Below are 27664 nucleotides of genomic sequence, written 5' to 3' on the forward strand. Positions count from 1 at the left end.
TCTGTCTCTTTCTACTGTGCTTCTACACAACCTTTAAGAATCTTTGGCTGGGCTTTTGCTTTTTTCTTTGTTTCTTTTCATCTGTCCCCTTTTCCCCATTGTAAAAATATTGCAAACAATCCCGAAATCAAGCAGACTTGTAACCTCTCAAAGGAGAAACACTGGTTTACATGACACACTGGTGTTGTACACAGTATTTATTTGCTCCACTGCAGTTCACAGTTCAAATACATTTTCCCAACAATATACAGACAGACTCTTTATTCACAGTGGGGATGTGTGTGTGTGCGGGCAGGGTGAATTCACATTATGGAGGAGCTAACGTCACTGCACTTGAATATCAGTTCTCTCAGGAAGAACCTCAGGAGAATAACTATTTCAGCTAACAGCCGCTTCACCTTTCCCAGCAAGGTGGTGGCTAGACAGGAGGGAAGGGGCACTCCTGTTTAATCCTCATATGTTACTGGTCCTCACACGTTCATAGAATCATAGAATAATAGAATTGTTTAGGTTGGAAAAGACCTTTAAGATCATCAAGTCCAACCATTAATTCAGTCCCTATTACGCAGCTGTATTAACTGACTATATATTATAAACACTAACCCCTGTCTGGAGGAAAATGCCAGGCCTAGAGCCGTTGCTACAGTTGTGCTAATATATACAAAGCTATTTACACAAAAATACCATTAAACATATACAAACTGTTCAGAGGCTCTGACATAAAGAGAGCAGGGTCCAAGGACCAGCCTTGGGACTTGCAGCTAATCCTGAAGGGCTATCCTGGAAGCTTTACAAGGAGATGCAGGGAAGGAGAAGAGAGAGGGTGACGTAACAAGGAAAGGTGTCAAGAGCCCAGGACAACAAACCCATGGTAGATGTGCCCATCTAGAGGGAAGCTCAAAGTCCTGCTATCACCTCACCACTCACGGGGAAGTGCAGGGAGGCTGGAAGGGCACGTGCCAGCAGGAGGACAGGAGAGTCCATTGCAATCCTCACCTCAGCCTGGCTCTGCCTAATGTCAAAGGACAGACCTAGAAAGACATACTGGGAAAACAGTTCCTATGTTGTTGCCCTGCACTGTGGGGAGCTGCTGGGGTGCTGAAGTGGTTCCTTTTTATATTTATATTTATATTTTCTATTACAAGAAAATTCACGTGGATGCTCTGCAACTACAACACAGGAGACTGATGGCATGCTCAGAGGCACAGTTCAAAGCACGAAACATCCTGTGAGCAATCAATGTGCCCTGGTGGTAGTCTGTTCCTCCTGGAACTGCACACACAGGGCTGGGCTGGCAAGGGAACGGTAAAGTTGAGCCCAGAATAGGGGGTAAAATGCACAGAAAAGCTTCCCAGTTCTGCCTCTGTCTGAGCCTCTAAACCCTGAAGCAGTGGTGTGAAAATCAGCTTTGCTCTGACTGGATCTAGTGTGATCTTTACAGTGCCAGCGAGGATCTGCTGGGAATCTATTCCCTAAAGGGCTGTGATGTATTTGCAAAGGGGGACTCAGCCCATTGGACTGCAGTGACATTACAGTGACACTTTGGGTTCATAAAAAGCTTAGGGATGGACAGAAATAAGATGTGAACCTTTCACTTCTACATCACCCATATGAACCTGTCCTGAACTTGGGAGTGGGGAAAGAAATATACAAGTGCAAGGGCTGGCAAATGCTGTGGGGACCATCTCTCTCCAGATCAGGTAATTCAGCCAGAGAACTACTTTGTTTGTGAATTTGGGGACAGAATGGAGAAGAGGGCTGAAAGCACAGGAAAGGTTGTAGACAAGACTAGCCCTGCAGGAACCAGACAGAGCCTTCTCTCCAAAAATAAAAAGATTAAAGCAGGTAGTGTCTTTTAGACACACCATTTGCCTTGAGTCATCATGGCCCATTCTAGGCCTACAGCTTGTTTGACTGCATGGGAATACTGTTTAGACATAAAAAGGAGTGTCCTAAATCTCATTCATAAATTAAACATACAAAAAATATACATATATTGTATAAATTGATACATATATATATAAAACCTGGGTTTTTATATATATATGTATATGTATATAAATTCTAAATTCACATTTCTGTGTTACCTGGAAGGAAGCATGCAAGAACGGCATATGGAGGGGGAGATGCCGAACAAGGTTCCTCTGGTACAGGACAGGTCTGCCTAGGACAAACCTGCCTCCAGCAGCGTTCCCCAGAAAGCTGAAGAAAGAGGAAGTGCTTTTTAGCCCCCATTCCCTCTACACAGCAGTTTTCCTGAAGATCCACAGAGCAGCTTCCTGTATTCCCCACACAGGCCACAGGTCCAACCAAACTCTGACGAAGCACCAGGCTAGAGCTGGAGAAGGAAAGGAAAACAAAAACTAAATCCAAAACCTATTATCATCTAGTCTGGTAGAGAAAAGTGGTAATTCACAGGCCAGCAACTGAACCTGGGCACCACTACATGGAGAACCCCTGTTTGCCCGTGTCAAAACAAGTGATCTCTGTCCCAACTCTCTGTTCCCTCTGTCCTCTCAGTCCCTTATGATCACCATCCCTTCCCTGCTTCTTTCTAAATTCTCCCTCCTTGTCCAACTGCCAAAGTACAACTGGGCCCCACAATCTGTCCAGCTTATGCCCAAAAGGGCAGCCAAACATCTTGCAAACAGTATCTTTGCATCCCAAAGAGCACTAACTGTGTCTGTGGGGAAGAGATCAGATGCTTCCAAAGGCCTGGATTTCATTAGGGATTCCTGCACAATCTCACCTTCTGAGGAAAGTCAACAAATTTCAGTCGGGCAAGAAATCGCCTCACTTCTCCACGGCTGATTCTGGGAGTCGTGGTGTCTTTTAGCCACACCATTCGACCTTGACTCATCATGGCCCACTTCAGGCCCAGCTTGCTGACCGAGAGAAATCCTGGCTGTTTTTCAGAAGTTGCAGTTGTTGTCACAGTGATGTGAAATGCATCCTTCTGGAGATCGTTAATTCCAACTGGTGCATCAGAAAAGGGAGAGGAAATATTGGTGAGGAGTAAATGATTATGTTTCTTCCAAAAGAAATCTGACAGTTTTTACTTAGTCAAAACATCTACTGGACTGAGGGTATATTCAGTCTGACTTTAAAATTGCATGTACCTTACTTAATTAGGAAAAAATATCTTAAGTTAAAAATTTTCCATGGAAATAAACAAACTGAAATTTAGATCAGAAATGGAAGGGTTTGGTTCCAGGTGATGTTTTTGAGCTTGACATAGGAGATGCACACATTTCAATAATGCAGTTCACTTTCAGAGAGCTTTCCTTCCCACACCTGTTAACAGATATTGTTCTACCTCAATAGAAGAGGAAATCGGTAAGGCACTGGCAAATCAGTTCACTCCAGTCACTGCAGAATGATCTGTACAGACGTCAGAAACCCCAGTTTCTAATAAAACCCTCCAAAAATTATTTTCTATTTGTTCTTGACTGAGCTCTCGTTTTGATACAAATCCAATTAGATATATCACTATGTAGCAGCTTTTCTATGCCTCCTGGCCTACTGGACTCAGTGCTGGATGAACGGATCTTTTATCCCACATCCTGTCATGCTCAATAGGCTGACTGTTGGTTGAACTGCTTTAGACAGAGCAAGGAAATCCAACAAGGACTGTAAAATCTTGTATAGATGTTAAATCCAGATCTAATTTTCCCTGAAAACACGTGCAACTATTTTGGATTCTCCGTTTCAAAAAGAGAGGAAGAAACAGCACAGCTGCTACTCGAGAGAGCAGGAGAAGATGGCCAACAAAGGCAGAAGTGTATCTGAGGTGACAGAGAAAAGTTTCATTGTGATTCTTCATGCACTGCCCTAAATCATAAATAGCTCCATGGAAAGCAAGGGAACTTCTCTGGTGTAAAACATGCATGAAATCAAACTTTCTTTGCTTAAACACATGCAAAAAACTTGGTAGGTCTTTCATTTGCGAAGTAGGGGTTGGACAGGACCTTCCTTCAGAAGGAAGACGAATCCTACTTCCCATTGCTGGCCTGTGTATGACGGGCCTCAGGTGCTACCTTTAAAAGTACAGCTACACCCCATTGTTTCTCACAGCTACCTCTCCCTACATATTTCTTTTAGCCTGGGTAGTTTCTCTTCCATTTGTACTTACCTGCTGAAGCAATTACTTTGTCTGTTGCATTGGTGAGGTCCAAAAGGACTGTAGGAAAAACAGGATGGAGGAGATAGAGGTGGTGCAGCCCTGGGCGCTCAGGTCTGAGACCAGGTTGCTGTTGGAACAAAAGACAGACAAAAATGTTACCACTGGATGGCAAAGAGGAGTCAGTCTAGCTTTGCTAAAGAAATAAAGACTTTTTCTGACACTGCGCTATCTTTACATGGATAAGAGAATCAAAACCTCTATGGTTTTACAGAGATGAAGTCCTGAAAAGTTTTTTTTTTTCTAAAACAGAATTTGTTCCACAACTTTTGTTTGGTAAGGTTGAGACCTGGCTCTCTCAAAGCCAGCTTGATGCACAAAGCTACAGTCTGGAAGTTTGAGTCTCCATGCTGATTTGTGTGCCTGCATGCAGAGGAGAAGTGCTCTGGGGCTGGGAACAAATCTGCAGTAAAAATATCTCAGTGTTGCAGAAAAAAAGAAATTCACACAGAAAGTTTTGGTTTTGTGGATGTGAGCTTTCTGTCAACAAAGCTTTCTGATGAAAAATTTGCACAGAAAAAATCCTGTGATCAGGCTCGGAGAAGTCAGTTTCAAAGCACAAGAAAAAGATGGCCCTGACAGCCTTCTTATATGGCAGGTTTAAAGTTCAATTACATTATGAATAAAAGACAAGAGACTGCAAGTGCCTCACGGAGAAACCTCAAAAGAGAAGAAAGGATGCTTGCTCACCAAACGTTGCAACACAGGCTGTGCTTCATCAGCCCAGAAGAGAAAAACTGACTTCTTGTCCAAAGTCATGACTGACAGTGCATCGAGTTGTTGCTTCTGCCACGGGAGTTCCTGGTTCCAAACAGGGAGGCCGGATTTGCCATCTACCACCACCACCACCTCAAGGCAGGGGAGAGATCTAGCATTAATGGATGTCCAGGTGTTGGTGTACAGACAGCCCCCTTGCCGTAAGTGCCATGGCCCGTGCTGTTCCCTTTCATGCCTATGGCCACACGGTGATGTGTGTCAGACACAGAAATGGGAAGAGCGAGGAGCCGGGAATGACTGTCCTTTTCAACCCAACCTCCCTCACTCCTATGCTGCCACTGCCCTCCTTGCCTTCACTTGTTTTACCTTTTTGTTCCCATCTCCAGTCTGTGCTTGCAGCATGAAGTCCAGAGTTTGGTCAGAACCAAAGTAACCAGGTACAGGCTGGCTGCAAATTTGGAAAAAGAAACACTCAGCCTGACAGCAGAAAAGCAGGGAGTTCAGATGGAGGCAGCACAGTTGCTTTCATCCTCCATTCTGCCTCGTAAAAAGGTAGAATTTGTCATACTAAATAAGATTTTCACCCACTCAGAACTGTTCTGACTGCAAGGAACCATTTGTTGGTGGATCAGAAAAGTGAAAAATGATCAAGCAGCCCATGGTGCTTATTAGCCATTCTTCAGAGTTGTCTGTGTGGGGGGCATCCATTGCTGGGCTGTGTAGATATCTGTTTATCACCCTGTGGCATGACTCTGTATTAGTCTTTCCTTAGCACGAGAACCTGTACAGTTTTGCTATGGTCATAAAAAATTACCCAGCCCTTTCAAAATGCATCACCTCCTGCTGAAAGTGTATTTCCCAGGCTGCCTTAGCTGTGTGAAATGGTTCTTAATATACTCACCATTAACATCAGCCCATGAGTCTTTGTTTTCTTACTGCTGGCGGTTTTACAAGCCTTTTTATAACCTTCAGCAGTTTAAATGAAGTCCCCTCTCATCCTCTCCCTTCTGGGTGACATAACACTATTACTTGAATATCTCTCATTATAACTGTTTTCTAACCATCTTGCTTGCCTTTGGCATTCTGAGTCCTATCTCTACCTTCCTTAAATTCACCACAGCTAGACACAAAGTTCTAAGTAAGCACAAACGACTCCTCAAAATTCACAGAATCAGAAATTTGATGGCAAGGCAGGATCATCAGAACATGTCCTCCCTCCTTTTGTTTATGACAGATTGCTGTATTTCACCCAATTAACGAAGTATCAGTAGGATGAGTTTGACTAGATCTACCAGCCATGAGGCCTCCTATGGAAATACAAAGATGAGATGAATTCATCACTTCTCGTGACAGTCAGTTCTAATGATTAATCTCACCCAAAGAAACATGCCCAGATTTTCATTTTCTTGAACATGAATGGCTTTTGCTCCAAGGCGCTTGTTCTTGCTATGGCAAGATTAAAATGCCTGTTAGCTCCCACTACTTACACACATTTCTGAACTCACCTTTCCGGCTTCTCTTTGATCATATAAAACCACTGACTTAAATCTTCTATGATAATGCATTTTTCCCAGCCCTTTTCTCCATTTTTTTCCAGCTTCCCCTTTAAAATGTGCAGACCAGAATGGCTCCCGAACAGCAATGCCACAGTACAACAGTGGCTTGACTATTTATACTTACTGCATCAATGTCATTCACTTTACAGACACCTTTGGCAATCAGAAGCAATGCTGTCAAGGCAGTACCATGGAACAGTCCTATAGCTTGAAAGCTCTCCAGTAGCAACAGGAAGCAGTACGTAGTTCTATCCTATGGGCATAAACTTAAAACCTCTCCCAAGGTGCCTCTTCTTGTGTCTCTTATGGGTTACAGTCAGTGGCAGATCCCACAAACTGAATGCAGGTAGGCATATGTATTTTAGATGCTACCAATCAACTGAAAAATCCCCTGGGCACTTTCCTAAATGAACCAGAAGGCTAGTAATTATTCCTGTCCAACAGTAATCCCCACAGCAACCTGCTATTAATCCTTTCTCATCCGAAACATCTATTTACAACACAATTTTCAACTGCTTACTTAATTTCATGGTCTCTGAACTTCGGCCTTGTTTTATGACTACTGATTCTCCTTTATAGTTTTCCAGGGATCTTGTCAAAAGCTATCTGGAAATGCAGCACATCTGTAGCAGCCAGGTTGTTTTTCTTGCAGACTGTTCCCAAAGGGATGGATTCAGTCTGCCTGGCTGGAGTGGTGTGCTTGGGGCAGGTTTATCCAGGAAAAGGGGAGCTCAGCTGGCTCTGTAAGTTTTGTCTGATGAAGAATTGGGCTTGCATCTGTTTAACTATCTGGTGACGCCCCTGAGCTGAATCTGTCCCCCAGCCTGTGTTGCTTAAGCAGAACTGCTCTAAGTCCTAAAAAAACCCCCTCTTAAATAAATGCTTGTCCACAATATATTCGGTCTATCAGATTTAGTCTCTCTTAACTCTAAGAAAACAGGCAGTCCAGGACTTCAGCACAGTGGCCTTGAACAAGAATTGCTTTAATTATTTTTCAATGCCTATCTGGCAGCTCCTGTATATGTGTTGTACTCTGTCCCTTGGGAGGTCACAGAACCAGAAAAATCAGGGCTGGAGCGCAGCAACCTGGAATACTAGTTGCCAAGAGAGGTTGTGGAGTCTCCATCCTTGGAGGTATTTAAAACCTGGCAGCACACAGCCCTGAGCACCTTGCTCTAGCCGAGCCTGCTTGAGCAGGTAGGTTGGACTAGGCAACCTCCAGAGTTGCCTTCCAACCTCAACCATACTGTGATTCTGTGAATGAACAGGTAAAGCAGTTTTCAACAGTTCTTGATTTGAACCCGTAGAAATATTCCAATTAATTAGTGGGTCCATTTAGAAATTTCTTGCGTATAGTTGATTTTACAGCACCTATGAACTGGCTTTGCTTAGTCAGTATACACTTACCCTTTGAACTAGACCCCAGACACATCCAGAAGTCTCCAGACGCTGGGTCCGAAACACTTTTAGTCCATCTCCTTTCCCCACAGCAAGATTAACTAGCCATAAGCCATTCCTAAAGGCATTGCTTATGTCACCCATCAGCCCTCAAGAATGTGGACATTATCTGAATATCAAACCTAATTGAACATTGATTTTTTTTGCTTAATGAAGTTACAATGCCTTCTTCCTATAGATGCTCTTAACAGTCAGGTAACATTTCTTTCCTCTAGACAGCAGAGCAAGCAATTTATTTCCCATATAATTTTCCTCAACTGTGCTCAACTGCCCTTTGCAAATCTTTAATACTGGGCAAGCTGAAATTGCTGGTTATTATCAACCCACGAGATCTGGCAAATTACTTCATTTCCATGTGTGAAATTAGAGGATGAGCAGTATTATTTTAAGGTTTACATTTACTATAGATGGTGTTCTAACTGCCATCAGAGTGCTCATTTTCAACTTTCAAGGAACATTAAGATCTGTGGACCATACTCAGACACTTTCTCTAAATACTTAACATCACTAATGCAACTGCTCCTCTCCACCGAGCTGGCAAGTGGCAGCCCTGGACAGCAGATGGGCTGAATCACACACCAGTAATCCCCTGAATTCCAATGCCACAGTAGTCATGACATCAATGTTGGGTGCCTGAATCAAGACCCTTATTTGTGATCACTCACAAGCACACAGCTCAGGTTTCCAGCCTTCTGTTCCTTGCTCCCCCTACCCCTGCCCTCCTCACTTGCTCAGCAATCCACTTGCACACCTCCAGTTCTTAGGTTTCCCTGCAGACATGGAGAATACTTCTCAATTGCTTTCTAAGGAGCACATGCGCTTAAAAGTGAAAGTCAGTAAACGGTACAGGAAGAAATAGGACAGAAAAATGTTCCTAGTATGTAACCTGCTGATGTTCTGCAGTTCCAGGGTCCAGTGGGGCTCCAGGTCTTGTCCCCGCAGTAGGATCAAGCCCTCTTTGGTTGTGATGAGCAGGTTGCTGCAGTTTGTGTCAGGTGCCTTCATTGTCTGCAGGAAGTCAACACCCCCACTGGGACAAAAAGAAAGCAGAGAGGAGCTTCTGAGGCTTGTATCTGCACATCTCAGCACTAGCATGAGCGATGGAGCTTAGCTTCCTTTGGGGGTTCCTCAGTTAAGTGAGTTAAATTCATGTGTGGGGTCTTATGAACACCTTGAGTTACTATAAAATGCATGGAGTGGGGGTTTACATTCGTTCCCTCCTTTTTTTCCTATCCAGGCTGACCTAGATCACAATTTGGCAGTAAAGAAGAAGTAGATGAGAAATCCAGGCCCACAATTCTGTGCACAGACTGAACTTCCCAAAAGGAGTTCATTAGCTGAGAACACCTTTTTTTTTTCCTCCAGGTATGTATAGCATGTGGAAGAAAGGAACAAGGAGCAGGGGAAGTAAAGGACACCCTTTTACCATACTCTGCACTTCTTTGGCTAGGACAACCACAGGACAGCGAGGAAACAATGAGCTCCCCAGAGTACTGTTATCAACTGAGCGATGAAAAGAAGGATAATATTGAAGTAGGAGGGACCATCTCTAGGAGTACTAAGAGGTGCCTACCCTCCCATTCCTCTTCCAGCAGAAGCAAGATGACAAGTCCATTTCCTACCTGTAAATGTCAATGAGCTCTGACAGGTTGACAGATCTGCGCTTTTCCCACTCCGGCTCCTCCTGCTGCAGCATTGCGGGAAAGCTGTCCCGGTTTCTGGCTTGGGTAAAGATATCCCTTAGGGCAACTGCTTGAACATTACCTGCCAGGAAGAGTAAAGATTTAGAGTCCTGCCTGCAAAAGTTAACTCCCTAGTAGCACAAAGGATCCTTGGGACCACTATGGTTGTGGCGGAAGGCAAAGAAATGTCCAGAGCTCGAACTTCCCTGGCATGATGTACCTTTGGGAAAGTCCAAGGTATTCCAGGCTAGCAGGTATTGGCACTCTTGCACTTTTCCACACCGTGGATGTGAGACTTGTTCCCATGCCCTCTACTCCTAGCTTTCAAAGCAAAAGGCATGGCAGGGAGATCCCAGGGACACTCTCGATCATTTGAGGTAAAATGAATGTTTTTTCAGTAAGGTGAAATGCTGGGAAGGGAAGGTGCAACTTACCAAAACCAAATAGGATGTAGATGGCTCCCCGGCTGGTGATGTGGACTTGGGGACCAATTACTTTCCCTTCTCCATTTGTGTTGTATTTCACAGGCCCACCCAAAGCAGTCCCACTCTTTCCTGACACCAAGATGAAAAACACATCAGGCTGCAAAGAGAGAGATGTAGAGATTATTAGCAGTGCTTTCATGCACTTGTGCTCTCAGAATCTTCCCTGGTCCCCACAGGATGAGGCTGCACTGCTCCTTCCCCCCACAGCAAGGTCTAGCTAGCGGTCTCTTTCTCTTTGCTCAGTCTGGCTTCCTGGGAGTCTTACATTCATCAAAGATGGAAGGGACTTCAAAAACCTGAACTCCTCCAACAACGTTAATGCTAGAATTGTGGGGAGGGATGAGCACAGAGGAAATCTGCATCTGAATTAATCACACAAGTACTTCTTTCTTTCGGATAATCTGAATGCTCCTTTCTCCAGAGATCTATCTTAACATGGCTCCCCACACTGCTGCTAAACACTCACTTCAAACCAAGCATTCACTGAACAGAAACAGATAATTCTCAAGTCTCAGCCAGGGGTAAATAATGACCCTTCTGTTCATTCACAGCTGACAAGAAATGCAGGTAGTGTCATTATTGCTTAATTTCGCTGCTCTGACCTACTGAAAGAAAAAGGGTGCTTTTCAGGGAAATCTAAGGGAACAAAAATTAGGGCCTCTTGCAGCTTCTGTTACAGCCTTTCCACATCAGGCTCCCTGTCCTTTCTCTGGACAGTCAAGGTCCTATCAAACCTTGAGCAGGTATATGCTGTACCTGTGTCTCTTTGAGGGCCAGAACGACGATATCCCTAATCCCATCTCCATCTACATCCGGAAGAGTGGCAGCTGGTGCAGCTAGGATTCCACTTGAAAGGTGGATGGGGTTCAGCATCCAGATGGTCTTGCCTGTGGGAAGAACAGGATGAAAAAGAACTGTAGCACTTGGGGAACCAGTAGGCATCCCCAGAAGGCTCCACAAAACATTCTTGAAGGAGGGAGCAAGAGAGGCTGTTTCCACCATTATCTGACAAGAGGAAAGACAAATCTACAAACTGTAGCAAGCTGCAGCGGGAAGCAAAGTTCTTCCCCCAGCATTTCTTCAGATTGTCTTTGAGTCATGCCTCAAGTCCTGGTGTGCTACCTCCTTAGCATCTCCCTAGAAAGACCTGAGCCCAAAACACTTCCTGAAATAGAGAATATTTGAGGTTCGCTCTTTGAAGGAGAACCTAAATGCGAGTGCTGCTCTGCAGGACAGCAGTTGTTTTCCTCAGCCAGCAGTAAAGCCTGTAGGTAGATGCCAGCAAAGGGAACAGATGGCCAGTTCTGATATTCAAAGTGCAAATCTGTGTCTCAGTCAGATTCCCAGCAGCAAATAGCCACTCCAGCATGGCATGCTCACTCCACCTCAGGGTGAAAGCATGTTAGCAGACGTAATGTCAAATGGTTCAGCAGTCCAGCATGGACCCAGCTGGAAACTCCGTAAAATATGACTTGCAAATTGGCAAAAAACCTAAAAAAAGTAAAATGAAATTCAGTGCTTTTACTTGTTCATGATTCTTTTACCCACACTTCTGTTTTTTTTCAATTAGAGTTTAAAAATGATTTGCTGATGCTGCTGCTGTGTAGGATTTGCCCCTGCAGGACAAAGGAAACCAAAGGCAGACCTGTAAACACTTGCACACATTAGTAACACTACTACTGCTTGTAAGGGATACAGCCTACAGTCCATGCAAACACTGTGCAAGCAATCCGGTCCCTAAAAACATTTGAGAGGGAATTGCCACTGCTCATTGACTGGATCTATCACTTAATCCAAGGTTTCTTGTATCTCTCCATTCTCTGTTCTGATTCCAAAAGCATCCCTGTACCTACCTATGAGTATTTCTGCCAGTGAATTAATGTGGTAGAACAAACAGCAATCATCAGAGAATGGAGGTGCACATGATCAAGCGATTAAAAATGCAATATTCATTCACATCTAATCAATTCTTCTACGGGCCTAATTTCTCTGGAAGGTTTAGTGGCTGTAGCACATGTCCTTACATAACTTCTCCAAGAATGGTGTTCAGCTTTTCAGTGCTATTAGGTAGGTGCTGTGTTGTACTAACAGCTCAATGCTAATAAGAACAGGCATTACACATCCTTTATGCCATGGGGATGCTACAGGATAAGATTAACCCTTTGAAATGTTCTGAGATGGCAGGGTGTAGGTGCTGCCACAGAGCAGCAATGGTTTGGATTCCCTCTTACCCTGTGTACCTAGAAACTCATTAGTGCTTTGACCTTTTCCTGTGTGTCACTAGATAACAGCCACCATGAAGTGCCAGCACTGAATCATTCATCTTTATTAGTCCTTTAAAGAAAACAAAACAGCAGTAGCATATTTCTAATATGCTGGTAGTTGACTCTACCTGTGGAGGCACTGAGAAGGCTGAGAAATTTTGATGTTCCTGTAACAAGGCAGACAGGCTCTGCAGGTGCTCCCAGTGACAGCCCTTTGCACTGCACACTCCGAGTCTCCTCTGGAAGCTGGATGGACCATAGGGTGCTGCCATTCATACCAGAAAGGGCCACTACAGTTACAGAGGGCCTAGAGACACCTGGAAAAGGCAGAAGAGAGAGAGTGAAATCCCTCGGCATCAGAGGCTACGTCCATGCTGACTTTGGTCTTTGCACTTGAGTTCCAGCTCGAGATCCTGGAGTTGAGTGGCTCAAGGCAACCACATCTACATTGCCTGAAAGGAAAGGTAAATCCCACCCTAAGGTTGAGTCTCTCAGCCTGCAGACCCTAGCAGTGATCTCCAGACAAGTTGGGATGTCAGCCAACAGCACAGACAACCTTGGAGGTTGGATCTGAGCTCACAGCAAGAAATATGGTGAGCTGGGCACAGAGGAACCAAGATTCTGGGGACTAACTGCTCAGTTGTGCTGACTTGCTGGTGTGAAACGTACTGCTGTCAAACCAGACTGATGCTTCTGATCCCCTCTCCCTCGAGACGCTGAGGGGAAGCCTTAAATGATTCTGAAGAGAGATGCCACCTCCTGTGAAAGTCCTTAGTTATCTATAACTCTGGGGCAGCAGAAGGTGATTGGCAATCTGAGAGCTTTTTCCTTTGTTTTCCGAATGAGTTTTACTGTTGTGAAAAACAAACTGAACACAACGAATTGGTGTAATTCAGGGGTCTTCTCCTAATTCACCCATTAACACAAAATTATTGTGAGAATAGGTGCTCTATGCTGTCTCAATTTACTTGACTTGACTTTCAATTGGCTTTGATTCCAATTCTGAGTAACTTGAGCTCAGCATGCCCTCAGACGTAACTGTGGTTACTGTAATCTCCACCTGGTATGCTCATATCACAATTTATTCTGTTATTACCCTACTCTTTGAAGAGTCAAGGTATTTTGCTCCCACAAGAGTTCTCTTCAGGCTGTGCAATGTATGCTTGCTCCCTGAATACGTCTCTGAGACTGAAAAGATTCATATAACCTCAGGTGATGCCAGGCTGGGCAGATGCTGTACAGCAGGCAGCTGGGAACCTCAAGAACTTCAGAAGCTCAGTGCAACAGGATGCCATGGGACTTGGCAGCCCCTGTACAACAATGGCCAGTATCAGTAGGCTGCTGCTGTTTGTTACCTGAGGGGTGTGAGGGTTAACAGAGAAAGCAAAAGCAGCTAGGAGGAGGAAGGAGAGCGACACCTGCTAAACAGCCAGCCCTAACAGCTTCCCCACCATCAGACAGTCTATTATCTGTGAATTAACAATGATTTGTAGCCTGGCAAGAATAGTGACCTGGAGAAAAAGGCAACAAGGTGAGGATGTTTCCTGCAACACTAACCTACAGCTGCTCTAAAAAAATCCATAATGGTCCCAGTTGGCAAGCAACTGGCTAGTTCAGAAGAACCAGAGCGCTCCAACAGTCAGCTTTGCCATCACTGTTCTTGTTGTCAACTGCCCTTGGTAATGACCAGGACGCTAGACCACAGATCAGGAAAAAGTCCAGACACTACCACTGAATCTCATCTGTGACCTTTGTGAAGCTGCTTCCCCTCTTCGTGCTTCCACCTCTGTGTGTATAAAATGGAGGTAGTCAGACTGAGCTCTTTTGTGAAGGGCTGTGAGACATAACAATGGGGAAAAAAACCCACCTTATTTCCATTTGCTATTTGTAGTGCAGTGCTTTCTGATAGCTTTATCTCTGCCCCCAAACCAAGTGTGCACAAATACAGGACAAAGGGACGTGCCCCAAGATGAAATAAGGGGAAACAAATGACATCGACCCAACAGGTATGGGAGCACAGGCTTGCAATGAACATTACGAGCAGCATGACAAAGCACAAGCACAGTACACCAGCCATGTTAAGGAACTCTGAAAAGAGCAATGCAATGGTTTTGCAGTGGCAGGAACTCTTCCCATGTGTAAGACAAACATTCAAAGATTCGTACTGACATATACAGAAAGAGGAATGGAAAGGAGCTGCAGTGCTTACCCATGACGCTAGCATTCATCAAGGCAGTGAAGACAATGAGGATGTCAGGGAGCCCATCACCGTTCACATCACACAGCTCCAGTGGGGATAACACACCACCTGCAACAGTCGCAGAGAATCACCACACTGTTGTCAAAAAGGCCACCCAGCCCATTTTCCTCGCTGGGGGAGGAGGGCTGGCCCAGAAAAGAGACTCGTGGACAGCCAAGCCTCACAGAGTCTGCTAGGGAATCACCAATGCCATGCAGCTCCCACCACAACAAGACCTTTCATTGCATGGAAAGGCAGAAATGTAGCATCTGGGTCAGAGAAAGGAAAGGGAAAAATGGAGGAGCTAACAGAAAAAGATTTCTGCTTCCCACTTCACTTTCTGAGGTGATGTGGGAGTCACATAACTTATGAAAGGCTTAGATTTGGACGCCAAGGGCAGAAAGCCAGGAGGGAGAGACATATCTAGACCTGGCAGAAATTATTTGACAAACAACTGTTACTTTACTGCAGAAGTCAGAACAGGAGGTACTTTAGAAATGTTACCAGTTGCCCATATAGGATGACAAAAAGTCATGAATGTTGATTTATGGATTCAAGCAGGGCAAGAAGACAAAAGAAGTAAGGTTAGTTAAGCCAGTTAGAAGACACAAAGACTTCTATCCCTCTCCTCCCAAACACACCCACACGCTTCAGTGTGGAGGTGCTGATGAAACCCAGGGTGTAAAGAGGGAGGTGCTATGTTTTAAAGTGGGCTGGGCCATCTCCATCTGAAAGAGAGTGCACCATCCAGACAAAAAGGCAGGATGGGAGAAGGGTCAAAATGCTTTTCGGTGTTGACGGAAGGAAGATTTTGTGTCATTGTTATCTAATGATGCCAGATTTCACAGGCCTCAGCTTGAAGAGTGAGCAGGACAGAGCCGCCTGTCTATTACCTCGGAGCATCTGCAGTGGTGAGTAAGGGCCTCTGCTCCGAGCTGGCTCTCCCAGATAGGTCTCTCCCGCCGATGCCCAGCCTGGGAGCTGCCACCTCCCCCACGCCAGATGCTGTTTCTGGGGCTTTCTCACCTGCTCCCTGACCTAGGTTGCGGTTCCAGGTGTTATGCAAGTCTCTAGGGGGACAGGGAATTAGAAATGCGCAAACCAACACAAGAATCATCGAGACCACCACAGTGAGCAAAAAGATCGCTGTGCGCAGGTATGGCATGAGGGAGGGAGCAGCCTTCTGCTCCAAACTCCCAGCCGTCTCTGCAGGATAACCCTCAGGCGCGCTGTCTGACGTGTGCTGCTTTGTCATCCCAACCTCCACATCGGAGTCAGGGTCCTGCACCTCCTCAGGGGGGCTCTTCCCATTCTTGACCCCTCCATTCTTCTGGATGTTGAGTACCAGGTCATCTTCACTTTCATCACTGTCAGCCTGAGTGAGGGGGTCATATTCCCCAAGGTCTGGGCTCTTTTTTCCTGAGGAAAGAGATGGAGAGAGACAATAAAGCACAAGATTCTCGCTTTTGCGGGATCTCAGTGGACAAAAGGCTGCAGTGGAGAGTGATATGGAAGGGAGGACAGCGCAGTCTGCATTTTGCATGGATCCAAGCGAGAGGTGTGAGAGAAAAGACAGTGTCCGTCCATGTTTTAGAGTAACAGCTGCAGGAGAAAAGATGCCAACAGTTTACCTCTCCAAGATAAAGGTGTATATATATAGTATCTATATACATATATACACACACATGTGTATGTATGTATATATATATGGAATTCATGGCTCATTTAATTCTAATACTTTCCTTTTTGGCAATGAGACACACCGACATGAAGTCATGCTTAACGCTTTGAGTACCTGAACCGCAGCATTCTCTTGACTTCAGACTGAGCTCCTCTAGCATTTGCCATCCTCTAACCCTGACACCGCCCCTCTTCATTCGCAGTTTGTGGTCTCTGAGGGGACCTCCCTCTGCAAACCATTTTTCCCCTGCTCCTCCTGCCTGGTCCAAGCAGCACTGCTGCCTTCTAGCGTGCCACATCTACTATCCTGCTTCATGAGGGACAGAACGGACAGAGCACTAGGCACCGTTTCTCTGCAGCGCTGGTAAAAATGGGTATCGAATCCCTGAAGACGAGGGCAAAATGATTTTGCCCTTTTGGGCCAGTAACATGTTGGTGTCTGAAGGGATCAAGGCTGCCCCTCTAAGACACCACTTTCTCTGCATGGCTCAGCACTATGAGAGGGAGTGCTCCAGCCCTTGCAGTAGGAAACCACAGTGCTCCTGCTCTGTTCCTGCTCCCACCAGAGCTGACAGCTTGTGTTTGGCCTTGCTGACATACATAACTTAGCACTGATGCCTTTCAGTGGTGGTACAAAAAACTAGCTTAGCTTTAAGCGTCTACCCCACAGATGCCTGGCACAGGGATGACTTCTCCCCCAAGCCTTAGACAGCCGCAGGGAGTGTGATGAAGGCAGGTGCAGAACCCAGTTGTCCATACATAAGGCCAGGGCCATCTGTTTACGGGGCCAGGCAAGATCACGCAGCCTCAGTGCCCTGAGCTACGAGTGGAGGATCACGTCTCGGGGAGCTGCCCTGTGCCACCAGGCTGGGCGTGCAGCCATGGCCACTGCTCCGATGATTGCAGGGCCTCAGTCTATTTCTCTCTCTCTCTCCTATTCCAAGGTGGGACTTCACTATCCCAGATATCTGCCTCATTTCCCTTTGTCTAAAGCTGACCTGAGACAGGAGCTAATTTGTGCCCGAAGACACATGCAAGGCATAAATAATAAGCAAAAATACACACGCTGTAACCACTCTCAGACACTAAGATGACAGGAAAGCTTTACAGAGTGAAAATTTAAGGGCTTTCATGATTATTCTTCCTGCATAAAATAGTATGCCTTACTTCTGGTTTTCCTGTTAAAGGCAGACTTACAGTTACAAACATACTGTAGTATCTAGTTGGCACAACACACCTATTTTTCATCATCTAGAATCTATTTTGCAGCACGTGCATCTAATTTCTTTCTCATTTCTCACCCCCTGAAAGGACCTTCACTTCCCTTTCCTGTACCACTTATAAATGGTATTCAGTGTCGATTTTAGGATTTAAGAAAAACTGTCAACCCCACTAAAGGCCAAATGCCTCACACTAAGTGGAAATAAAGATATCCAACAAGATCACATATCTAAATCAGGCCCTTCCTTTTTGAACTAGAGGCTTCTGCAAAAGGCTCGCATCAAAACAATCTGATGCACATACACACTCCAAAAAGCTGTTCCTTGTGAGGGCAGAGCACACAGCTAAAAGATATTACATTCTTATGAGAGAGTTCGGTGTACGCTTGTGAGACACTACATTGTTTCACATAGATCTGCCCTAAACATGCATTCAGACTGTGGGTTTTTCAGGAAGTCTTGATAACCTTGGCTCCATCCTGTGAGCAGCACAGAAGGCCACTGACCTCTGTGGCACACAGCTCTCTGCTCAGAGATTGCAGTGACAGCGCAGCGTGAATTTTCCAGATGCCTATACAGTAGGTTGTGCTGACAAGTTGCTGAAAGAGTACTCAATGAAAACAAGAAATTCCAGAGAGGACTCGCTGGCAGGGTATTTGCAACTTTGCACTATAGATCCAGACATGCCAGTTCAAGCCAGGTCAGAGTGATATGAAAAGCAAATGCTGCTGGCCCAAGAGTAAACGGTATTTAGCCTGGGAAGTCAAAGTTGGACAGTTATGTTAACCAGACTGCTTTCCAAAACCAGATGGTTTTGGAAACTGGTGTGCTTTGAGTAAAACAACTCAACAGCATATTTATATTTCACATAGACTGAGATTTATTTAATTATTTTAACTCCAGACAGCCAATCCAGAAGACTGAAACTTGATGTTCATCCTCGGGGCAACTAAAAGCATTGACAGGAATGAGCTTTATCTGGAACAGTTTTGTTCTGGATCTCTAGGAGACAGAAGGCTCACCCACTCCTTGAAACGGCTGGGATTGAGATGTTGGGAACATCGACAGTGTTGTCAACCACCGCAGACGATCTGTAACAGGAACACCTTTCCTGCTGAGAACCAGGTAAGAATCCCAATCCAGTGATCAGAGGCTAGAAAAAAAGCTACTACACAGTAATGACTTACAGCTTTTGGTGATCTACACAGGAAAGGATCCATTGAGTTATAGGAGAGCTATAAAGGAGAGAGGTGCTCAGTCTTATTTCATGTCTAAGCCTGACCAGGAACCAGAAGCTGGTTCTCCCTATCTCTCCTCAAAAGGTAAGCTGGCACTCTCACAAGGTACAGCCACTCAGTAAGGTCAGGCATAAGATGCCCTGCTGATTTTTTTTTGAGCCAAAAAGGAGGGAAGACACTGCCCTTTAACAATGGCTGTTGCAGCACTCGCCTAGCACATGGGAAACCAAATAGCATATCTAATCTCAGGGGATTCAAACGCTCATCTCTCACTATTCGAAGAGAGCCCTAACAATCGATCTGTAGGTGTTTTGGAAATGCGCGTGGAGGGCTGGCGAGGACGTGCTCAGCCCGTTCTTCCGAGGCTGTTCTGCAGTGCAGAGAATATGTAACTCATGATTCACCTGGCTATAGAGAGCAGGAGGAACATGACTCCTCATCTGAGTTTTAGGTCACTTGCTGCGGGAAGGAGGGATACCACACTTGGCTTGTCTTGGCTTCCACTAATCACTCCCAAATGATTTTTCAACAGAAAAGCATAAAGAGAGAGACAGAAACAACAGTAAAGAATGTGTGAATACAAGGGTAGTCTCACACCATTTAGAGAATTATGATTTATTGAGAAGTGCTCCAGAAGTCAAATTCTTCCTTTCTGGTTAACATCAAGGCTCAGGCTGGGGGAAGACAGTTTGTCCATCAAGAAAAAGCTAAAATTGCCTCTGTTGCAAGTGATCAGCTGTCAGAAAATCCAATATTCCTATGCAGTTTTCAACTTTCCATGGTGGAAGTAGAAATGCTAAGACACAAGTCAGCGTCTTGCTCAAACTCTCACTCTATCTCCTTAAATGATAATCTTCATGATAAATTAGTCCCTGCGCTAAGAAAACAGACTCCAGGCCTGCCTTGGGCAGTTCTGTGGCCTTGTGTATGTAACCGACCCATGTAACTCACATCTTGTTATCTGTCTTTTGCACAACATCTATAACTGTAAATAAACCTTGCATGCACTTTACATGGATGGAATTCATACCAGCAGAGTCAGTTGCCCTGCTGCTCTGTCTTCTCTCCTACAGGTATAGTGAATAAACTGCTTCTGTTCTAACCTGCTCCAAATTGTACTCCATTTTTTCCACGGCACTAGTGATAAAATAGAGGTTCCCACTCAGTGTCCTGTGGTTACAATCAGTTTGAGGAACTGTTGCTTGTGGTCTGTGGCTAAGTTACCAGTCATGTTGCCCTGGAATATTTTTTTGCAGCCACTGGAAGAAAAAAAAAATACTAAAGAGGAAGGTTTTCAAAGGCAGAAGAGAGAGAAAATGCCCCAAACTTATCGACTTTCAGGGGCAGTTGGACTCTAAACTGGACTTTATGACTTTGAAAATCCTCTGTGCATTTTCCTAATAGTATTTTTTGCACAGGCAGCTCTTGCAATTATTGCAGTAGAAGAATGTGACCTCTCATAGAAAAAAAGATGAATCATGTGATCACGATTTGGAAAGGAGGCATCTGTGAGGTGATCTGTATTGGAACCAGGTCCCACTCATAATGAAATACTTATTTCTAGTGCTGATGGCTTGAAAGATATTAATTGTAATATTTTTTTCTGGTTTTGACTTACTGGAAAGGCTTTTTTTTGCAGTCACTTTGGATTGAAAAGAGCAAATCTTGGACTTTAGATGAGTACAATTTTCAGTGCGTTATTCCAATGATGACATACTGGTTCCAGTATCCTTTGTACTTGCTTCATGTTCTGTTTATTTTTCTTTTTTGTTCCCAGCTGGCAGTTGGCAGGCACCAGTCACTGGGTACTGCAGACATATCTCCAAGCCCAGGGGGAGATAAGTTGCCACATATTGACGTAATTAATTTAATGAGGTGCAGCAGGAAAAAACAGCTATAGCACCAGGCTTTCTGCTTTCTCATTGCTGTTGAAAGCTGCATCTTTCCAGAGTTAACCACAGAAACAAAGTATGATATACACTATTTAATCTAAGGACTGATGCAAGAAGATGTTTTCTTAACTGCAGTTGCAAGGCCTGTGTTCTTTTCCAAATCACTGCCTCCCAACAGCAGATATCAAATACATCACACTGGTTCCAGAGGTCCCAGAAGAGATCTCTACTTGTTCTTGTTCAGCTCCCTAGTGGTCACATCCCAACACACACACTTATACCCACCAATTAGCACTTTTTCTACATAAACTTCATGTAAAATATACTCCTTCCCATTCAGACAAACATATATATACATAAAATCAGGAAGAAGCTGAATTGCAAACAAAAATTCTTTGAATGAGATATAACGGGCACTACATAAACTAAAAAATAATGACTCCTGGTATGGGTTACTAAAAGCTGGTGGGAAAGGCCCTGAAGATACTACCGTGATCTTCATGAATCGATGGAGGAGGAAAGTACAACCTGACCACTGGCTGCAGCTTCACAGACTGAGGCACTGCAGGATCACAGTGGTGCGTGGTGCTGGGGAAGAGCCCTCCCCAGCAGCGCACAGCTGGGCCCTGCCTCTGTCCCATTACTGTCCTGAAGGCAAGAGATGGTCAGGAGGGGCAATGAGGCACTTTTCTATTAGGTCAATGCACGTGCATTGGCACAGTCTCCAGTCCATCCAACAGCAACTAGCACACTCCCAAGATCTGGTTTCACAATGTATTTTCATTCCCTCTTAATCTCCTCGCTGAAGAGAATGGTTGCTGGACTGCTGCTCACCGCCTTATCTTCGGAAGATCTGGTTCCCCGACACAATAGTCCCTTATGCTTGAATATCCTTTCATCTCACTGAAGATCTCTGGTCGGACGATATGCAGAGGCGGTAGGCAGACTTTAAACATTTACCGGGGTAATTGCAGGGGTACTCACTGAACTCGTGGCCTGGCTTTTGGGGAGTGAAACCCAGCACGAGCGGATCAAAGACAGCCTAACGCTTTCCCGCGGTGGCGGCGGCTGCCTTGAACCCCGTAACCCGCTTCTGCGCGGCCTGCGGGACCCGGCGCCTCCTCCCGCGCACTCCCCTCACAGGGCCGCCGCCAGGGCCCAGGCCCCCCGCCGCCACACTCGAGGCCCCCTGAGCCCCGAGGCGCTGCCCCGTCCCCTGCAGCCCTCTGTCCGTCGCGGCACCCGGGCAGAGGCCCTCGGAGCAGCCCCCGCACGGCCTGCTCCCCCCGGGGCGGCCGGGCCTCGCCCCACATCGCCACATCACCATGGCAACGCACCCCACCGACGCCAGGCCCCAGCAACCGCGCCTCCCCGCCGCCGGGGGCAGGCCCGGATGGCGCAGAACCGGACGCGGCGGAGCCCGGACGGGCCCAGCCCGACGCTCCCTCCCTCCCGAGGGTACCGACGCCTTACCCGGCAGCTTCAGCGCCCGGGACAGCACCGTAGCCATGCTGGAGATGTGCAGTGCGCATGCACGCCCCCCCACCGGCCTTCCCTCCCCGCGCCTTCCCACGGCCTGCTGGGAATTGTAGTTCTGCGGCCTGGAACACCTCCGCCGGGGGGCCGCGTCGCTCCTCGCCCGCGGGGCCTCAGGCTGCAGGGGCGGAGGGAGAGGGGCGGCGGGGGGCAGCCCCGCGGGTCCCTGTCACGGGGAGCAGCGGGTGAGGGCCGCTCGCTGGGCGGGCAGGCCGGGGGTGTGAGGGGCGCAGGCCGCCGGGCTCCGAGGGTCTCTCCCCACGGGGCCGCCCCTGCGGGGAGCTGGCAGGCCCGAGGGTGGAATGGCGCCGGGGCCTTCAGCGGGGAGGCGCGGCTCTCCCGCAGAGGTGGCTGCCCGCCCGGCATAAATTTTGGAATTGACACCAAAACCAAAGCGCTTCACTGGCTCCATCCTCCTTCGTTACAGGGACAGAGACCCGCAGGGCGGTGGGGGCTGGTGGCAGGAAGCCCTGCCCAAGGACAGTCCAGGTTTCTACCACCTGCATGGCTGTGGTGGGCACAGACACACACAAAACCATGCTTGTTGTCCCGAGTGGTTCACACAGAAACTGCCAGTCCTTTAAGTTGTTCTTGGTATAAATATATGCCTTCGTTCTTGGGAGGTTTTTGGTTGGAAGAAAACCTATTTGTTGATTTTATTTCATTTTGCAATGTTTGTTTTTTGGTTTTTTTTTCTTAATTACAAGAGACTGACGGGGTGTTTTCCAAAGCTGTCCTCGGTCTTCACTACAGCTTTCCAAGGTAAGTAAGCAAGTGAACTCTCCCTTTCCCACGATGGGGAAGTTGAACAAGGAAGGTTTTGTGGCTTCCCCAAAGCCACAAGGCTCAAGCTTCCCAATTCCCAGGCTAGTCCACAGGCCATCTAACACCACCCCTTCAAGTCATGATTTGTGTGAGAACTCTCAAGGCTGATTCCTTTGTCATATAAGAAGAGAGAGGAGTATTGGCTAAATACATCAAAAGAGACTCTGATTGGCTAAAGAATGCATCATGTTTCTTCAGCCTCTGCTACTTTCCCCTGTTTTAGGCACTGTTCCTGCAAATAACGTACTTACCCTTTCCTGTCCAGTTCTGTCCTGAAGCTCTTTAAATAATAACAATAAAGAAGGAGCAGAAGAGAGACACCAAGTGGTCTAGCTGGTGAAGAGAATTTTTTTTTGATATGAACTGGAAAGAGAGTAGTTCCTGATCCAGAACATTTTGGTACCAGAGGGATTTTTTCCATTGATGTCATCAAGCTTCAGATCAGGACCTTCCTGAGAACACAGGACTTGGGGGGGCAGTCCCAGGTGGCAAACTCTGGAGAAGCCATCAGAGTTCTTTTTCCTTCCTTTCCAGGTCTTTCTGAACACAGAGTCTTTCTGTTCTATATGCCATTTTCCTTCCTCCACTTTTTGATTTAAGAGCAGTGACGGTCCTGTATCTATGTAAATATTTACAGGAGAGATCCTGGATCCTTTTCAAGGCTCAGTTAGCAAAGCCTGTGATACACAGGGACAAGAGCTGCCCAGCAGAGAAGTTCTTTCTAAGAAAATGCTTCTGGCACCAATTAGAGCTGGGAGCAAAGGTACAGCAGAAAACAGCCAGAAGCGGGAACTGGAAAATCTGGTGTCCTCATTTGTGATCTTCTAACATCTGGCACACACACATACACTGCAAGAGCCCATCATTTACAATGCTTCTACATTTGCAGTACAGCATAGCCCACTCTTAATTTCATGCATCCCCACAAAAATGGCTCGTTCCCCAAGCGCTGTGATCTCTGTGAGGCCAATGGATAGCAAAGACAAGTGATTTGTGGTGAAAACTGATGCTTTTGAGGAACATATGACTAAGCAAAGCATTCAGAGGGTGTAATGATTTGTAAAGCATGAGAAATGAAGTTTTTCTTCTTTACATTGTGAATGTAGGCTGATTTGCATATAAATTGGACCTGTCAAGTGTACTAATATCAATCAAAAAGCTATGAAAATAAAACTGAAGTTGCAAATAAATCATTCATTTATGTGAATGTTGCTGTTCATTGTATTTATTTTTTCCAAAGCAGTTTGAAAAAGCCAGATGCTGAAAAATGAGGTACTTGGGGTTAAGCTTGGAAGACAGAGCTTTGGGTTGGCGGTGTGGTCGTTTTGAAAAATGTTACAAGCCAAAAAGCATGAAAATCTGCAAACACCAGCCCCTCATCACTGTTAAGCCTGTGCAGGCTCTCTCTGCCCACACTGGCATCTGCTGGCCTGTGTAGATTGAAGACCCTGCCTGAGGTAAGTTTGCTTTGCCCTCCTGGATCACCCTGATTTTTGACCTGATCCACATCCTTTGAAATGTGTCTGTGTTGGAGTTGCTGTGTGGGTATGCCATATTCAACTGACCTACACAAACTGGAGCGATATCCAGGGTCCACCTAATAGGGCCAGCGCAGAAGACTTTGCGCATGGCTCAAAAATGGTGGGACACACCATAAGGAAACTTTTTCAGTGTCACCTCTTTCAGTAGCTTCTCCCTGTCACTCCACACGAAAGGAGAGGGGTGATGTCCTTGAACAGCAGCAGGAACACAATATGTGGGGATGGCTGCCTTGTCCAGAAATCCCAGATAACGCACTCTAGCCCTGCATCCACGTTGCAGCTATCTTCTCTTTTTCCCCCTCCTTTATTTCTTTCTGGGACAGGCCATGCATAACGCCCCTCCTTGCTTGCAATCAGTTTGTTCAAGTCTCTTCCACTTTAGCCACTGGACCAGCCTACACTGAATGTCCCACAAGTGAAAAGTGCTGACCTTTTTGTGCGGTGGTTCCCCCTGTACAGGTGCCAATCACTTAGTAAAGGATGGGGCTAATGCCAACAAACGGAGAAAGAGGTTTGGGTTGGGCTGCAGCGGGGCAGGGTTAACTGGTGAGGCCTCACACCCCTTCTTGCCTTGCTTCTTGCCACCTTTCTGCCAGAAATTACAGCCTTCTCCAGCCTGCCCGCACAAGAACACCTCCAGTTGCTCCTTGATACAGAAAACACCCACATTAAACACTACTGTTGAAGGTCCTCAAGCTAGAGCAGGTCGCTCAGGCAGAGCAATGGAGTGATTGCACATGCAGTTCTGCTGTAAGATCACAGGGGCAGCCACCTCCTGATGAGCTGCTGGGACAGGAGCTATTCCCAGCTGTCCCTTCCTCCAGGTGTCCAGAGGGAAGAAATAACCTTCATCTTTGCACTTCTGTTAGTGCTACGCTAATGCTTTTACCTCTTCTTCTTGTCCTGCCCCTTCTCCTTTGCATGGCTGCATGGACAGGGCCAGGAGCACCATCCTCTTTCTTCCCGGGCCTGGCTGAGTCTCTCCATGGCAGAGGACTTAGGTGGGAGCAAATATTGCAATAAATAGGAAATGCTTGTTCAAACAACAAAATAAAATGCAATCAAGCAGTGAAGGCTAACAGGAAGAAATAACAGATGCAAGTAAAACCAGGAAAAGTCATGAAAACATTTCTAGCAGGTACAAAACACTCCAAGTTTGATGGTACCTACAGCAAGCACGCTTCAGGCGATTTTAAATAGTGCAGATGATTGCAGAGTTTCTGATGAGCCCAGACAGTAAAACCAATACCAGCCCTTTGTACACCCCAGCATGAGCAAAAGGCTAAAAGGTGGCTGGAGTTCTGCAAAGGTTTCAGCTGTGCAGTCCCAAGGCAGTGTGGTGTCTCACGGGGCAGGCACGGCGTGTGTTAGTCGAGGGAGTTACCGTGGGGGGGCTGCCCCAGCCAAGCCCCTGATGGGTCCATCTCTAGAGACTCTTCCGGTCCCAGAGTTGTTCTGCCAATGCCAGGGAGTCCTGCGGCTGTGAGCCTGGAGGGAAGTGCCCAGTGGTGTGTGAACTGGAGAAGCAATAAATGAAGAGGAGGAGCGGGTAGGTGCTGAGAGGATATGTTATGCACAAGGGGTGTCAGCATCTGCTGCAAAATCCTGCAAACTGCTCAGCACCAAGCATACATCTTGATGCACCCTTGGGAGTTACCCTCTTCCCTCTGACCAGGTGGGTTACACCTGGTCGATGCGTGCTGTGAAGTTCTGTGTAGGCTCTAAATGCCAGGCCTGTGTCCCTCGTTGTTCTTTGTGGCTTCCTCTGGCAGCCTTGCCTCCCAGCGTGAGCCTGTGGCCATGCCATGGGCGATCTGAGCCCCCCTGCAGGTGCCCGTGCCTGGAGCAGTGACAGGCAGAGAGCCCTTGCTGTCATCCCAGCTGGACCAAGGAGGAAGCCTCATGCAACAGAGACATTTCACTCACTCATTTGCAGCAGTCCAAAGCAGGCATGAAGTGGTACCAGAGGGGAGAGCAAACACTTCACAGGTGCTCAGCACTTGCCTTGATCTCATGTGAGAAAGAAGTAACTGCAGCTGCGTGGGTGAGACCTCCAAGCAATGGCAGTTTGCGCAGAGGCAGGCAGGAGAACAGGCACTGCGGTGGTGGAGGTGACCGGCTCCGTAAGCCAGGCTGGGGAGAGAGATGTCTCAGTCAGGCTGCTTTCCAGCTTGCACGTGGGTCTGAAGCAACTCAGAGCCCAGCAGTGGCCGTCCGTCCCTGGGGCAGCTCCGAAGACTGATAATCCTAATAATTGCACAGGAGCATCTGTGGCATGTCAGAGCTTTACCGAAATCCCTGGTGGCTCATGTGGGGACTTTTAAAAGGTCTCCAGCCCTGCAGCTCAGAGCCAGCCTGCCCTCTGGTCCCTGGGAGGTGTCAGGAATTCCTCTGCGATTGCGTCTCACTCACAGTGCCCAGTTTTTGCACTCTGGGAGTATTTTGGTTCCGTGTGTATATGGCAGCCAGGGCCAGACACAGCAGCAGCTTTGAGGAGACCTTCACAGCTGCTGCAATTCCACATGGCCCTGGGCGCAAGCAAACTGCAAGGCACAGGATTTGAACCCCTTTTGCCCTCGGCTTGCTTAATCTGCACCTGCCCAAAGGCTGCAGGCTAAATTGGGGTCTAGGAAAATGAGCACAGATGTTTCCTGCAGATGTTGCTCTTACCAGGGGGATTTTGCTGTCTTGGAACTCTTTGTGTCCTGAGAGAACCACAGACAGACATGTGCAATAGCGTGTTTGCATATCACAAGCAAGCTTCATGCTGAGGCTACTCAAGTTTAGGAAACTGACTGCAAGCAGCAGTCTTCAGGCAGGAGAACAGATCAAACACCCTGCCGTTGCTTACAACACAGTCACAGAGATGTGGCAACAAAAAAAAAAAAAAAAAAAAAAGGAGTTTCTTGTTAGTTGGTTGTGTTAAAGTGCCCAGTCTCTGCTTAGTGTGGCACAGTGATGGCACGTGGGCGCTTGGTGTCCTTATCTGAATGCAGCCATGGTGATGACAGTGGGCTGGGCAGCGCTCCTGTCACATCACTGGGAATGTGGATGGTAGCAGGCAGGAGACAGGGAAGTGCTATAGCTCCCTCCTGTCCTGCTTCCCCTACAAATCCCCGAGGAAGCACAGGGCATGGGGAATTTCTGAGAT

The 27664-nt window shown here is 46.6% G+C and overlaps 1 protein-coding gene and 1 long non-coding RNA gene across 3 annotated transcripts; one reads left to right on the forward strand and one right to left on the reverse strand.

Moving 5' to 3' along the window:
* Positions 1 to 182: 182 nt before the first annotated feature.
* FAM234B (family with sequence similarity 234 member B) lies at positions 183 to 22167 on the reverse strand. 2 transcript variants are annotated; one of them, XM_054211652.1, is made up of 13 exons: positions 22085 to 22167; positions 15608 to 16000; positions 14552 to 14650; positions 12471 to 12659; positions 10835 to 10965; positions 10028 to 10175; positions 9534 to 9675; positions 8798 to 8941; positions 5264 to 5345; positions 4871 to 5029; positions 4133 to 4250; positions 2750 to 2976; positions 183 to 2338 (listed from the first exon to the last, which is right to left on the reverse strand). In XM_054211652.1, the coding sequence occupies exons 1-13, from the start codon at positions 22119 to 22121 to the stop codon at positions 2333 to 2335; spliced, it is 1875 nt and encodes a 624-aa protein (XP_054067627.1). In that variant the 5' UTR covers positions 22122 to 22167; the 3' UTR covers positions 183 to 2332. The 2 variants fall into 2 exon arrangements, with proteins under 2 accessions (XP_054067627.1, XP_054067617.1); XM_054211642.1 differs by having other exon boundaries at positions 183 to 2202; positions 4871 to 5024; positions 5262 to 5345.
* A 70-nt stretch (positions 22168 to 22237) lies between these two features.
* Positions 22238 to 24179, forward strand: LOC128917612 (uncharacterized). The gene is made up of 3 exons (XR_008469309.1): positions 22238 to 22332; positions 22855 to 22909; positions 23196 to 24179. It is a non-coding gene; the product is annotated as an uncharacterized LOC128917612 (long non-coding RNA).
* The last annotated feature ends 3485 nt before the right edge of the window (positions 24180 to 27664 follow it).

This window comes from Rissa tridactyla, chromosome 1 (genome assembly GCF_028500815.1).
Source record: "Rissa tridactyla isolate bRisTri1 chromosome 1, bRisTri1.patW.cur.20221130, whole genome shotgun sequence".
NCBI classification, from domain to species: domain Eukaryota; kingdom Metazoa; phylum Chordata; class Aves; order Charadriiformes; family Laridae; genus Rissa; species Rissa tridactyla.

Bases quoted from the DNA above. Each gene is read 5' to 3' on its own strand.
- FAM234B (XM_054211642.1), bottom strand. From the start codon at position 22,121: ATGGCTACGGTGCTGTCCCGGGCGCTGAAGCTGCCGG. The intron at 9,676-10,027 runs GTAAGTTGCACC...TCTTCCTGGCAG, and splicing joins CTACATCCTATTTGGTTTTG to GTAATGTTCAAGCAGTTGCC. The intron at 5,346-8,797 runs GTTACATACTAG...CCAAATTTGCAG, and splicing joins GAACTGCAGAACATCAGCAG to CCAGCCTGTACCTGGTTACT.